This window comes from Bubalus kerabau, chromosome 19, assembly GCF_029407905.1.
Source record: "Bubalus kerabau isolate K-KA32 ecotype Philippines breed swamp buffalo chromosome 19, PCC_UOA_SB_1v2, whole genome shotgun sequence".
Lineage (NCBI taxonomy): Eukaryota > Metazoa > Chordata > Mammalia > Artiodactyla > Bovidae > Bubalus > Bubalus kerabau.
Genome location: NC_073642.1, coordinates 29,410,066 through 29,425,586, shown reverse-complemented (window position 1 = coordinate 29,425,586; position 15,521 = coordinate 29,410,066). Strand labels below are relative to the sequence as shown.

Below are 15,521 nucleotides of genomic sequence, written 5' to 3'. Positions count from 1 at the left end.
CCACACGTGTTCCTGCCGCAGCATCCTTCGTCCTGGGCCGCGCATAGGCCTCCCTCTTCGCCTCCATCCTCCACAAGACCGTCCGGGGGGGTAGTCCTCTCACATCCCTTCCCTCACGAGTACATTTGGTGAATAAAGAAATCTATCGAATAGTTCTTGGCTTCAATAAAAGTTGTAACTTAAAAAGTTACATTACACAACCTGCAGCTTCTAGCATCGCACAGGTGTGACCCTTGAACCACCTCGGGGAGAGGGGTGCAGGGGGAAACTCACATATAACTTAGAGCAGGCCCTCCAAGTCTGGTTCTTACACCTGTCGCGGGTAGGATCCTGTATACTCTAGTATTTACTACTGAAAAAGTGTGTTAGTTGCTCAATCATGTCCGACTCTTTGAGACGCCACGAACTGTAGCTGCCAGGCTCCTCTGTCCGTGGGATTTCCCAAGCAAGAATACTGGAGCGGGTTGCCCTGCCCTTCTCCAGGGGATCTTCCCAACCCAGGGATCCAACCCACGTCTCCTGCGTCCCAGGTGGGTTCTTTACCGCTGAGCCACCAGGGAAGCCTACTATTGAAAAAAACCCACGGGATTGTAAACCCATACAGTTCAATTTGCTGTCATTCATGGTCGACTGTTCTGTCCACCACCTCTTCATGAAGCTAAATGACCAGTGTGTACAGAAGAAAGCTGGTTTTAAATCTATTTCGAATTCCAGAGCACATAGCAAATAAAGACTGATGGAATGCAAGCTAAATTCACTATTGACATAAAGCCATTTTAATACGGTTCTGGGAAGCAAGGTATTCCTCTCAGTTAAAATCAGAAAGCCATTTGAGTCTGTAAGTGGAATGTGATCCCATCAAAAGAGCAATTTAATTGTAGGGGAGCAAATTATTATGGTAAAAACCCATGCTGCTGCTAAGTCGCGCCAGTCGTGTCCGACTCTGTGCGACCCCATAGAGGGCAGCCATAGGTACTATGTAATACATTTTGAATTTTTTTTCCTAAAGATAAGTAAGGTTCAATTGTCATTCAGAAGCATCAAAATAGCAACTCATCCTACAGTAGAAACTACAAAAGATTACACAACACTGAATTTCTTTGACTTTAGAATCCTTTTTTAGTAATCCAGTATTTAGTACTAGCTTCTGTTGTGATTGTAGGTTAGCTAAAACAAATTGACTCTGATTTTGAAAATAAAGTTTCAGTGTGAACTTTAGTAAAACTTTGGTTAAAAAAATACCTGAGACATAATGTTATTAAATAAGATTTTCCTCCATTCAAAAAGCTTTGCAGACTTTTATTTGAGATTTATCTTTTGAAAATCACAGTTCTTAACAGTAACATCTCATATTGTTCATTTCCTAGTGTTTCCCTCTTTTGATGAATATCTTCCCACTTAAGTTTCTCAAGACATTTAGGAAATTGAAAATTTCCTGCCCTTGTCCTTTGTCTGTAGACACATGAGTGAATCAGATTTTGTGGGTATCGACCACTCAGTTCCTGTCTCGCTTCTCACTGTGCCCAGCAGCAGAGCTGACAGTGGGTCCCAAGTTCTTAGAAGTACTAATAGTAATTAGGGAAAATGCAAGCTCAGGGGTCAAAATGAGCTTATATAGACTGAGCACAGGGAAAGGACTTCAGAATTCTTCCTCAGCATTCAGGGTACGTGACTGCTTGAGATTCTTCAATTTATCAATGGTGGAAGTTACTGAGATCTCCCCATAAATTTTGTTGTCTCTTGTTCGAACATTTACAGCATTATTTGTCTCTTCCTTTTCTCCAACCACTGTAGAAAACAAAGGGAAGTAAATCTATTTTAAATCAATACTTTACTAAATATTAAGTCAGCAATCACATGGTCTGTGTTGCACTGAGTTTCCTTCTTAGCACTAATCACCAAATATCAATCTAATGTCCACTGAGTCATCCACTGAGAGTAAGTTTCTGGAGACAAGGAATGACTTCTAATCCCACTGGTCTATTGTCCATTTTGGAGAACACCTGTGGTGTTTGTGGGGTACCAATAGGAGCAGAGAGCTCCTACAGACTCCCCAGTTCCACCTGGCACACTTGATGAATTAGGGTGGGCACCAGACACAGGTCAACCAGCTGACAGAATGTTCTAGAATATAAGTAAAAGGTCTGTTCTCGCAACCCATACTGTGAGATGATGCAGAATTCTGCAGTCATGTGTCTTGCCACCTGGAAGGAAGACACTGGCCATCAAGGAGTGGGGAATAAAGTAGGTGAAGGAAGCATAAAGAACCAGACCAAAAGAGAACAGAAATGGGAAGAAATGGTCCTGGTCAGGGTGGAGTTCCCTCCTGTCCCAGTTACTTCTCTAATGGTTTGGCTATCGAATTCTACCTTCCATAGCGTGAGACACTGACTCCCAATACATTTCATCATGTCTAAGCTAATGTGAAATCTCTGTCACCACAAGAAATCTGACTGAACCATCACCAATACCCATTATAAACACTTTTGATGACAAACTGCCCACAGGACCACCCCCTGCATATTTATTTTGCCTTCTACAGAAACTTTCAGCTTAAAAGGAGATAACCACATTGTGCCCACAGGCATGTCAATATCCGTCTCCCTTGGTTTTAAATTACTCTTACAGTCAAAATTTTAGATTCGACATCAATTGCTCCTGTTCTTCAGGGACATTTTATTTTTTCACTTAATTCTTTTCATCATCTTAAATTTGGAACTTTCCCTACTCGTTACTTGAATCCTAAAGAGTTCTAATAAACCAGAAAAGCAAAGGATATTACCTCAGGCCTGTCACATGGCTGAAACATGAGGAGTATAATTCTACTGATAAGATCATTTACATAGTTTTTCCACTGTTGGTTTGAGATATTAATTATTACTAGTAATACTACACCACAGGATGCACATGAAATTTCCTAAGTCTTCTTGCAGAAAATTACAGAGTATCTAGCCAGGAACACCACAGGCTTTTCTTTGTGTTTAAGTATTCAACAGTTATTTGTCATAATCAAGCAGTTATACCATATTCTTTCTTTTTTGGTGAGGTTTTTTTTTGGAATTTAAGCGGAAAAAGGCATTTGGGAAAATATATATAAATTTAGATTACCAAAAATAAAATTATACTGAGCCAGCTGTGCATTTTGTATTTTGTTATTTAGTGTACAACCACGATCTAAGTCAACATCAGCCATGAATCCTTCCTCAAAGAAGTCACTGGATATCTACAAGACAATGAGATACTTTCATTAGTACTCTGTATAGGGTAGGGTAGTGTGGTAGCCAGCCTCCAAGATAAGCCCAGCATCCCCTCCACCCAGTATTCACACCCTGGTGTGGGCCCAGGTTGGTCCATTTGACTACAGTGGAGAGGGAGCCATGGCACATAAGTTCTGAGATGAGCTTAAAGAGCTGAGTCCACTTCCCTAGCTGGGACCTTTGAGGTCCCAAGGGCTGTGGCCTCACCACGCACCTGAGCCAGAGCCCACCAGCCATGATGGCTCAGATCCTGCCCCACAGAAACTGTGAGATAATACATGCCTGTTTCTTTGCTCTAAGGTGCCAAGTTACACAGCAACAGATAATATAAGTATTCTTCCCTAACAGAGCCGCAAGGAAAAGAATAACTATGAGATGTTTTAAAACACCAATTTCTCAAAAACAAGATATAAAGTAGCTCTTATACAACTACACAGACTTGACTCAGGTGTTACTGAAAACATGGGATGGTAAATAAATGTATTAGTTATGCAATGTTTAAAGGCGTGAATAACATTCCAAGTCAATGACATTCACTGACCACATGCCAAGATTATGTACTTTAAACATCTCTGATGTTACCTGAAGTGCGTATTTTTCACAAGCTGGCCCCACAGGGATGACCATCACCTGACGAGGAGACAGCCAGAAAGGCCTGAAAAATGTAAGTAATATGTATGTTTCAAAATGACCATTTATTACAAGATTAAAAACTAACTGAAGACTTTTTTTTTAAATAAGACTTCACATGAGAGCAGGTTCAGAAGAGAGGGGTGTAAGTCAAGCAAACTATATGGAAAAGCAGTCAAGAAGACAAAAGGGGAGACGGGGCCTTCTGATTGGAAGGGGAGGGGAAGACAGGCTGGCAGCCAGGTGAAAGAGCTAAACATCACTGGCCATCTGACCCAGCAACTGCTGTCCTGAGTATCCACCCCAGGGAAGTGGAAACGTGTTTGCATGAATGTATTTAGCCCTGCACGCTAAAATTTATAGCAGTGTTCTGTATCAGAGCACCAAATGCCCCAGTGCCCTTCAGCGAGTGAGCGCTCAACTGTCACCGCATACAAACACACTGACAGAAGTGAGAGGGGGCTGAGGACTAGGGCTTGAGACACCTCGGACGGATCCCGAGGCAATTCCATCCAAGGAGTGGAAAAGCCAGTCTTGACGGCTGTGCACTGAGATTCCAAGCCTGTATGACTCTGGAAATGACAGAATTGTGAAGGTGGAGATCAGATTAGTGGCTTCTGGGGATAGGGACAGAGTAGAGCAGGAGGTGTGTGGGATCCTGGTAAGTAACGGACCTGTCCTATACCCTGACCAGCGGGTACACAAATTCACTCGTGTGCACAAATGTGAGATCTGAACGAGGCTGGTAGGTGTATCAGTCACTTCCTGGTCATGCTGTATGTAGTTCTACAGGATGTCACCACTGGGGAAACTGGTAACAAGTGTGCTAGACCTCTGTGTATATGATTCTACAGTTATTTTCAGAATGAAAATGTTTTTCAAGATGGAAAGGTGGGGATAAGCAATGTTTGATATGGGAAATGGCTGCTTTTTTCTTCATCACATGGATTTAGTTTGAAGGTGTAGGGAAATGCATGGAGATTATTGTGGATGGCATTCTGTGAATGCACGTTTTTATATACTTATTCTTAAATTACAAACCAAAATAATACGTGACAAATCTAATTATATACATGATGAAACAGAGAAATACAGTAAATGCTTCCTTCTGAGCTCTGCCCTCACCCCAGACCCAGCCACCAGCCCCAGAAAGCCGCATTCTACACACTTCTACTTCCCATCTCAGGGTCTTCTGCCAGTACTCAGCAGGTGTCCAAAGGCTTGCAGCGTAAACTGTGGAGGGTGTGCACGGCAGCTCCATGGGGAAGTGCACCACCCCATCTCCAGATCCCCTAGCCCTACTGCTCCTGTGAAAGACCCACCATCTCTCACTGTGCTAACTACTTACAACGGAATCAACTGAAGAGAAATACAAACAAGTTAACTTACACTTAGGAGGCACACATTCATATCTATACCTGTACCTGTAATGGCCTGGACACCCTGTGACACCTCAGTATGTTTCTTTAAGATCACAAATAAAATCTCGGAGACAGACACAGACTCAGGCAACACCATCCTTGTGGACCGTTTTGAGTGATCAAACCTACATTTTCTAGCCTAATTATCTCTAAGTTTGACGTTGCGGCCAAAGCAATAACTAGAGCCCACACATCAGTGTAACTCATACCTCTAGCCATTCTTCCCTGGGGGCACAGAAGATGACCAGATGAACCACTCAAAGCTGCCCTCAGGGAGTTACTTCACCTGCCCCTCCTTCCCCAGGTGGGGCTGCCACTGCAGACGGCCTCTGACTTTGGGGCCACGTGTGACCCAGGTCCACGTATCTCCTCTCAAGTCAGTGGTCACAGGGCTGTGAGTGGAAGAAAGGAGAGCAGGACAGCCAGCGGGGGGTGGGGTGGGGATGGGGGTGGGGGCATGCCCTGGAGTGTGGCCCACATGCATTCCAGAAACCAGATCTTTGAAGGTTAGACACACACGTGAAAAGGCTACTTTCTCATTTCACCAAGTTCCCAAAAAGGTAAATGACAGGGTTATGCCACTCTGCCTTTGTTTTGTTTCCTGGTCTGGCAGATGCCACAAGAATTTTTTATTTGCTGTTTGGACACTTGCTAATTATAAGGTAGGAGCCATCATTTTTTTTCATATTAAGTTTATCTTTAGACATGACTTTAAAGAACAAGAAACATGTAGCTTTTCCACATCACTCACCATTCATCACTCACCATTTTCCCCCGTAGTTTTCAGAGAGGATGGCTATCATTCTTTCCACTGACCCCAAAATGGCTTGGTGAATGATCACAGGGTTCTTCTTATCGTCCCCATCCTTACTGAAAAATTAAAATTACACATGTAATGTTCTCTTCAGACTCAGGAATAACTTTATCTTCTTACCTTATATTTAAAAGTTATTTTTCCAAACTAGGTAAAACAAAAGATTCCTCATGCACTATCTTTAAACATAAATGTGCCATGCATTAATTAGAAATAAAGGGTTTTTTTCTTTCAAATTATAGTATCTTTAATAAACTAAAGGGAAATGAAATATATCATCTAGGAAAAAGCAAGGTAATATTAGATCACTATTTCTATCACAAGTCTACTGATTATTTTAAACACCAGCTTTAATCTAAGTTACCAGTTTACCCCATACCAAGAGGCACTCTAACAAATTACATTTTAAAATTAACGTTATTTTGAACTATGGCTTACTCCACCAGTAATTTATTGAACAATTACCAAAGACATTGAAAAAATAAAATATGTTTCTGTATTCTGTTAGAATACATTGGTATTCTATTAATTTGGGTTAATGGTATGACCACCATGGCTGGCAAAAAACTTACCAACCTTGGAGAAGGCAATGGCACCCCACTCCAGTACTCTTGCCTGGAAAATCCCATGGACGGAGGAGCCTAGTAGGCTCCAGTCCATGGGGTCGCTAAGAGTTGGGAACGACTGAGCGACTTCACTTTCACTTTTCACTTTCATGCATTGGAGAAGGAAATGGCAACCCACTCCAGTATTCTTGCCTGGAAAATCCCAGGGACAGAGGAGCTTAGTGGGCTGCCGTCTATGGGGTCGCACAGAGTCGGACACGACTGAAGCGACTTAGCAGCAGCAGCAGTCATTAGTTATTAGAGAATATTCAGAACATATACAAAACTACAGAGCATTGTATAATGAACTCACATATAACCCTTTCTCAGCATCGGCAAACATCAGCTTACAATCCACCTTGTATGGTCCAAACCTGCCCACTCCTGACACCACCCACTGTGAACACTGCCATGCCACCCTGTAAATGCTATGCCCCCACATTACATTTCAAAATGTTCCTGGTCTAATTCCCTTTACAGACCTGAAACCTTCATGACATGCTCCTTACATTGGAGGATTCTCTCCCCTCTTTCAAAAAAGATGTAAAAAGCAAATTATGACTGTTAACTATAATGTAGTAACTCACTCCAAGATCTGTGTACACTCTTCCCAGGAAGATAAATGTCTTTGCAATGCTTACCAAGTTCTTAGGAGGAATTTTTATCTATAGGGTTATACCAGCTAGTTACTACTAAAACTCATGTACGCACAAGCAAACAAAAACAGAGAGTCATTCACTGAACTCACTTCAGGTGAGTCTGGACCTCATCCCTGCCAGTCACCTCTGCTGAGGGTCATGGAAGACTGACTGCAGGCCATGTCCTCTTTCAGAGCTAAAGGGACTTCCGGGTGGGGTGGGGGCCCGTGTCAGTCCTGCTCAGATATGTGAAGAAATGATTCACTCCACAACCTGGAACCAGTGTGGATGTTCCTGGATGTCGTATAATGTTGTTTTGTGGAGGGAATGAAAGAGAAGCCACACAATCCTTTCACAGGCCTCTGGGTACCAGAAATTGCTGTCCTGTCATTTATTTTAAAAGAACTAAAACCGGGTCTAGCCTTAAGAAGGGCAAATAATGACCTAAACTATGCTTACATGGGCACACTTTCAGGTAAACATTAAAATCAATGTCAAGTTCCCCCAAATAATCCCAGTGGATTCAGCTGAAATTACGTTAGATTCAAAGACACCCTTGAAGAGAATCAGTATCTTCACAATATTATTCTTCCCATTCCAATAATGTGTATGAATCTTCATTTAAGTAACTTTATGGCCTTTAATTAAGTTTTATAGTATATACTTCATATATATATTATATATTTATAGTTAAATTTATTCCTAGATATTTGCTTGGTTTTTGTTGTTGTTGTTTCTGAAATTTGTTTTCCATTGCATTTCCCATTGGGTTGTTTTTAATATGTATATGAAAGCAAACTGATGTTTGCATTGACCTTATTGCTAGGTACCCTACTTAACTCTATTATCAGTTTTAATTTTCCCTCCATCTGATCTTGTTGGATTTCTTGACATCTTAGCATCTATATATAGTGATGATTTTGTCTCTTTTTTCAATGTGTCTACATATCCCAGCACAACTGTGAGTAAAAGTACAAACAGGCTATTTGCTTTATTCTCAAATAAGTCAATATGTTATCATTGATTTCTAAATAGATTTTTTTTTAACAGTAATAGGAAAATTTATTTCCTTTCCTCTCACTGGAATGAATTACATTTTACCCAGTGCCTTTCAGCACTATCGAAGGTAATGGGTGGCAATATGCCTCTTCATGTTAAACCTTGCTTTCTTGGGTAGAAAACTTGATCAAGATAATGACCTCACTGCTCCTCCATTCTTCTCTCCTCATATTTAAGCCACAACAGATCACATGGGTTCGGCCTCCAAAATAAATCCTGTATACCTCTACTTTTCTCATTTCTACTATTACAGCCACCTTGTTATAACTGTCATCTCTTACCTGGTCTACAGACCACTGCTTCCACTTAGGCTCTCCAGTCCCTGTCATCCACACACCTAGGATGATGGACGGATGGATGGATAGATGGGTGGATGGATAGGTGGATGGATAGATGGGTGGATGGATGGATGGATGCTGGCTTGCCTGATCTGCTTCTTCTCCACATCCCCTTTAGATAGCCAGTAGTATTCAACTTTTGTTAAACTAGTTGGGCCATTTCAGCATAAATAAAGTCTCCCTACTCCTAATTTTATTAATAGTAGGTTATTGGTGAAAGATGGTTTTGAAAATATAAACTCCAGACACGATCTTTTCCAAAGGTCCAAATTTATTCTTGAAGGTTCTGTGCTTTCCCCTTTACACTCAGATAATTTTTACTCTTCTCATGTCCTGGTGTAACTCCATATGAACACTGCAAGAATTCCTTCAGCTCTTTACTTTCTCCCAGGACTTAACTCTGAGTGTAGTTCTATAACTATTAATTAAAACACAACACAGGGAATCCAAAATGAAATTACTGTTGATTGAACACAAACTGAGATCAACCCATAATACCATATGCTCTGGGGAACTGGTGGTTGTTCATTTATTATAAGAATCTTATCAGGAAAATAGTCTAATAAAAATTATTAGATTTAAAATATGCCAATAATTTTTCCTTTCCTGCCTTAGTAACTTATGAATGAAAGAGATCTCAACACATTGTCTAATCAACACTGCATCTAAAATTGGACATGGTGAGAAGAGGAGCATTTAAAGGAAGAATGTTGTTATTTTGTCTAATTCAAGTCAGGGGAATGTCTTTGAAAAGAAGCTGGCTCCAGGTGCAATGAAGTAAGCATGCCACACTCAGCACTCTCATTGGACACAGACATGGACCCAGCAGAGAACGAAAGGGCTGGGAGAACTGAGTTATGCCCAAGAAGACCCAACTCTCAAGTGCCACCAAACCAGCACTTAGGTTCTTGTAATTTTGTCTTCCCTTTTGTAAGGCCTGGACATAAAGACAGTCCACAACCAAGAATACATACCAGGTGCAGACAGGAAAAGCTTTGGGAGAAATCCTTGCTTTCTGGCCAGGAGCCAGAAAAAAAACCACTAAGTCTCAGAAAGAGTGGAGGAGGGGGGTCCTGGGGTTTCCTTCTGCTTATTTTTCCTGCTCTCTTCCTCCAGCCTCCAGTATTCCCACGGTGCACAGAGAATAAACGGGCACCTAAAGCTCTGAGGCAGGGACCCTTCTGTTTGACCAGACAACCTTGAGCCCAGGTGCACGGGGTGAGTCCCTGCACTCACTCTGGCCTCCTGATGCATGGTGTGTGATAAAGAGTCTGGGAAGAGCATGTGGGGCAGGGAAGCTAAAGCCCAGCCTTCTGGCCATGGACTGCAGAAAGGACTTCAGGAACATCAGACAGCAGGGGGCATGGGAGAGCTGCCCGGCCTCACCACTCATCGCGTGTATAGGGACCTGACCCAACAGCACAAAGAAACCTCGAGAACCGAGCTGTGGGACCTGGACCTGGGGTGGAGCACACAGGACAGGAGGCCCCACCGATGCTGAGATCCAGGAATGCTCGAGTCCTTCCTATGCAGCGATGGGTACCACGGGCCCCTGCGGGCGTTGGATATGGATACAGAGGGCTGAGTACATAGTACATAGGCCTGGCGAACTAAGCTGACACCACAGCCACAGAAGGCAGGCTGGAAATTACAGCCTGAACCTGCCCAGGCACAATAACTGCTAAAAAATCAATAATCTGCTTAGGACTGAAACAAAACCCAGGGCTTCCCTGGCAGCTCAGTGGTGAAGAATCTGCCTGCCAATGCAGGAGACACGGGTTTGATTCCTGGTTTGGGAAGATCCCACATGTCGCGGAGCAACTAAGCCCATGCACCACAACTACTGAGCCTGTGCTCTAGGGCCTGGGGAGCTGCAACTACTGAGGCCCACACACCCTAGAGCCTGTGTTCCACAACAAGAGAGGCCATCACAATGAGAAGCACATGCATCATGACCGAGAGTAGCCTTCGCTTGCTGCAACTACAGGAAAGCTGGCACAGCAATGAAGACCCAGAACAGCCAAAATAAATCAATTAAAAAATTGCTATAGAAAAAAGAAACAAAACCGCCATCTCACAGTATAATATTAACAATATATGGGATGGAGTCCAAAACCACTCAGCATATGCATCACCAGGAAAGTCACAATTCTGAACAGATTAGGGAAAGGGAGTAAGAGTAACTTTGCAGTGGGGAGACCTGGCAAATTCTATTTTACCTGAGCAATGGAGGTTAACATCACTGGTGACAAGTCACCTTGCTGCCACGCACACCCTTGACAGGAGATGCCGCCCCCAAAGGTGACATACAGCATGACCCCATGTGTGTGACCTTCTGGTAAGTGAAAAAGAGCAGGCCAGTGGCTGCTGGGGGCTGGAGGGGAGGGTGTGACCACAAAGGAACAGGAGTGTGCTGGTCTGATGGATCACAATCGGGGTGGTGGGCACTGCTCCACACAATGATAAAACTTATACAACTATACACATACACACAGATACACAGAGACACACACACACACACATATACACAAAGCTGACTTGACTGTATATTGAGAAAAAAATTTTAAAGTTGCTTGTTTGCAGTGATGAAACAGCCTTTTCTGTCTGCTCTCCTGGGCAACCACCTTGTCCTGGAGACACAGATCCAGGATCAGCCTGTACAAAGCCCCCTCCTCCACCTCAGGGAGATGTCACCGTCTGGGGTGTGTTTCTGTACCTGTTTCTAATCTTCACCATCCCACTGACCAGGGCCTGAGGAAACTAAGGCTAACCTCCAACAAGATAAGCAGCAGCTGAACAAATACTGAGTGCACTGTACACAGACAGACATTCACTGATGCTCTTCTTACGTTGCTAAGGTGTGAGTGACAGTATTTAAGACATCAGTCCTGACTTCTTCATCACAGTCACTTACCTCACATATGTAAGGTTAAATCTTATAGGCAGTTGAAAGTCCAGCTGGATTGTAGCACATTGATGGTATCTGCCAAGAGCATCCTTGATTTCTAAATCAATCTGTAAATTCAAAGACGTTTGCTTAGACACAGTTTTTACTTTCCAGTTTTACTCTTTTCAAGGCATATTGCCTACTTACTTTAGGACCATAAAATGCTCCATCTCCAGGGTTTATCTTCCATGGTTTCCCAAATTCCATCAAGCTATTCTGTAGTTGCTATTTTTTAATAAGAAGAGAACATTAATAACTTCCACTTCATTGTACATTTTCTTTTTGTCCTATAGCTCAAAACAGTAAGTCACTGTCAATCTTCACTACATTCCATGTTAGTTCCACTTGTTCTTACTGAGCCTCTCACAGTCAGTAAACTCTGGGTGAAGACACAGGAAGATGACTAAGATGGTGCCTGCTCTCAGGAAACAGACACTTTAACTGGAGGAGAAAGGATCACTCACTGACATGTCCAGTGAATCCCAGTGAGAGGTGGGGGTGAACTTGGGCTTATCTGGCCCTGCAGCTCCCCCACCTCACACTCCCAGCCCCTCAGGAGGGACCCTGCATGGTAAAGGGCAAGCAGGCTCTGCCCTGCCCCTCGTGCACTCCGTGTGCAGGTGTAAGACCTGGGGTGGGGGCAGGCTGTGCACCCTCTTTTGCTCTCCCCCATCTCTGTGCCTGCAGCTGGTGGGCAGCGCCCCTGGTGGCCCATGGGGTGTGGAAGCGGGAGGCCCTCCGTGGTCTGCAGACTGAGCCGCGCGCAGCCCTTCTGACCAGCAGGCAGTGGAGACAGCCGTGCTGCTGGCGCGGCCGGGTGTGCACACGGCAGCAGGCTCAGGGCACGCTGGGTCTTCCGCACACTCCCGCCCCGTGAAGGCAGCTTCTCTGGGCAGCAGCCAGGCTTCCGTCAGAGCAGCAAACAGACTCCTGTCACTGTCCCCAAGCACTGGGACCCTAACGGTGATGCCGGGAGTGGAGCGCCCCGAAGGGGTGACCCTGGGGGTAGAGCGCCCTGAGGGTGTGACCCTGGGGGTGGAGCAACCAGAGGGGGTGACCCTGGGGGTGGAGCGCCCTGAGGGGGTGACTCTGGGGATGGAGCATTTCTGAAGGGACTCTGGTGCATGTTCTCAAAGTGAGGCCCAGCTACAGCAGCTGAGGGAGGGGAGGAGTTTCAGGGAATTAAAAAAATTTTTTAAAGCCAGGTTTGGGCGATGAGCATACAGCAGAAGCCTCTGAGGACACAGGGATTGGGAGGCCCAGCTGGAAAGGCTGAGGGTCAGAAAGCTTCAGGTTTATGCAAGGTCAGGCCAGGGCTGGAACCACTGCTCCTAGGCCTGGCCATATACACTGCCCAGCACCCCTTCTCCCTGCCGTCTATCTGTCCTGTCCCACATTCGCCACATCTCTGGCTCCCAGGAGCGCTGGGGTCTAGACTGCAGTACTCTCTGGGCTCCGGACACAGTTGTCTGCTTGTGGTGTGTGTGTGGGGCTAGAGTGCTCTTAACGACTCATTACTCTGTGAAGTAGGACAGAGAAAGGCTGGGGTTAATCTGGCTCTGAGGAGCTGAGGGACCTACATTGGTCCCACAGGCAGAGGTCCGACCAGAGCTGCTAAAAAACGAGCCAGAGGATTTCTTGAAAAACTTATGAAATTGGTTATTAGGAAGCAGCACTGAAAAGACTACAAACAAAAACCTGATATAAACTAAAGTGTGAAACAAATGTTAGGTATCATTCTTATCGGTGTTTGAAGAAAACTGGATTAACTGTGTTCTACAATTAGCATATTTATCCCAAACTTCCCGGTCTTTAATTTCCACCGCAAAGCATCACAACTTCATGAAAGGTAAAATGAAAGGTAACACTTTGCTTCTCCCTACCTTTTCAGCTTCATCCCATAATTCAATCTTTCCCAGGAAGTTTTCAGGTCTTGTTGACAAATTTAATTGAAAGGAGAAGCCAAACGTTGAGTAAACAGACTGCACAAACTGCAAACACCCTTTTATCTCCTCTTCAATCTGAAATTAGAGCAAATGAGAAATTAAATCCATTTGCAGCATTAAAAAAATTCTTTATGTCGGCTAGAAATAAAGTATGCTTTTACTGTGGAGGACAGTCCATGGCACTGTTCGCCTTGTTGTCTTTTTCTCACTGGAATATTCACAGGACACCTGCCAGATGCCCATATGCACCTCCAGGCTGCTGGTCCAGCATAGGACTGGGCAAAGACACAGGCGAGGGTGCCTCTCCGTGCACATGCCACCCAGGAGGAAAAGCAGCTGGCCAGAGGATGTGATGGCCAAGCTGCACCCAGAGGAGAGGTGCGAGTCCTCCAATGCAGCCAGGGCAGGAACCCCCTTAATACAGGAAACACGGAGGGTGAAGGCCCAGAGGACAGAGGAGTGGGTGAGGGCGGGCCAGCCGTGGGAGCTGCCTGTGACCGGGCAGAAGGCAGAGAGGGAGTACACAGAACAGAGGCAGGCCAGGGCTGGAGGAAACCCAGCGCTTCCAGAGCAAGGCTGAAGGCTGCACTTTTGAGCCAGCAAGCAGTGAGAAGTGGTGCAGAGGAACAACACAGCTCACCATGGTTGTTTGACTCTGGGAAACTGACCAGCAAGATGAGAAGAGCAGCCCATCTGGGAGTTGCTGGGATCCTTCAGGAGCAGGAGGCTGGTGCTGGAAACAAGTGGCCGAAACAGGCGTGGGCTGCATCTGCAGGACACCTGTCCTTGTTCACTAACAGACAGTGATTGCCTGCGGAGTCAGCACTGCGCCGGATGCAGGGAAATGAGGAATGAATGAAATTATTCAGGAATAACATGCTTAGGAAGAGCGATCAACAGGGCTTGTGATAAACTGGACATGAGACTTGAAAACCCGGCCTGGGTTCCTGGCCGGGGCCATGGAGAGGGTGCTAGTATGTTGCTGAAAGGAGAAGACGTGGGGAGAGAGGCAGAAGAAGGGCCGGCACTGGACCTGGCCTACGTGAGGGTGCGTGTGATGGCCAAGCAGACACGTCCCCTGGAGGGCTGGGGTCTGGAGTTCACAGGGACAGCTGAGACACGCAGCTGAGGTTAGCAGAGGGACTGAAGACAGACAGTGAGCGCAGGGTGAGGAAAGCAGGGCTGAGCTGAGAGGCCAAAAGAGGAGGAAGATGAGCACTAGGTGTGAGCGAGATGGGGCAGCAAAAACATAGATGCAGACAAAGGGTACCAGCAAGGGTCTGCTTCTGTCCTGTCACTGTGGATTAGGTTTGCAGATTTTCATCAGTGGAACCACATGTCCATGCTATTTTCTTTCAGTTTTTACACTCAGTGCTTCCCAGGTGATGCTAGTGGTAAAGAAGCTGCCTGCCAATGCAGGATACAGAAGAGATGTGGTATGATCTCTGGGTTTGGACGATCCCCTGGAGAAGGAAATGACAACGCACTCCAGTATTCTTGCCTGGAGAATCCCATGGACAGAGGAGACTGGTGGGCTACAGTCCATGGGGTCACAGAGTTGGACATGACTGAAGTGACTTCGCACACATAGCATTTAATTATTTCAAGGGCTTCCCAGGTGGCACTAGTGGTAAAGAATCCGCCTGCCAATGCAGCAGACACAAGAGACATGGTTTGATCCCTCAGGAAGATCCCCTGGAGAAGGAAATGGCAACTCACTCCAGTGTTCTTACCTGGAGAAATTCCATCGACAGAGGAGCCTGGTGTGCTATAGTCCATGGGATCACAAAGAGTCGGACACAACTGAGAGACTGAAACTAACAGTAAATGATTATTTCAAGATCCAACCATGCTGCAGTGTCAGCA

The 15,521-nt window shown here is 45.0% G+C and overlaps 1 protein-coding gene across 2 annotated transcripts in view; it reads right to left on the bottom strand.

The window, feature by feature from the left end:
* Window positions 1-1,280: 1,280 nt before the first annotated feature.
* Window positions 1,281-15,521, bottom strand: part of TARS3 (threonyl-tRNA synthetase 3) — a 44,950-nt gene continuing 30,709 nt past the window's right edge. The window contains exons 13-19 of one of the 2 annotated variants that reach the window (XM_055556008.1): window positions 13,593-13,730; window positions 11,857-11,934; window positions 11,677-11,777; window positions 6,074-6,178; window positions 3,840-3,912; window positions 3,109-3,223; window positions 1,281-1,788 (exon numbers count right to left, since the gene is read on the bottom strand). In XM_055556008.1, the coding sequence (XP_055411983.1) occupies window positions 1,640-1,788; window positions 3,109-3,223; window positions 3,840-3,912; window positions 6,074-6,178; window positions 11,677-11,777; window positions 11,857-11,934; window positions 13,593-13,730 (759 nt within the window). In that variant the 3' untranslated portion in view covers window positions 1,281-1,639. The remainder of the gene's footprint in view (window positions 1,789-3,108; window positions 3,224-3,839; window positions 3,913-6,073; window positions 6,179-11,676; window positions 11,778-11,856; window positions 11,935-13,592; window positions 13,731-15,521) is intronic. The other variant, XM_055556009.1, reaches the window with a different exon arrangement.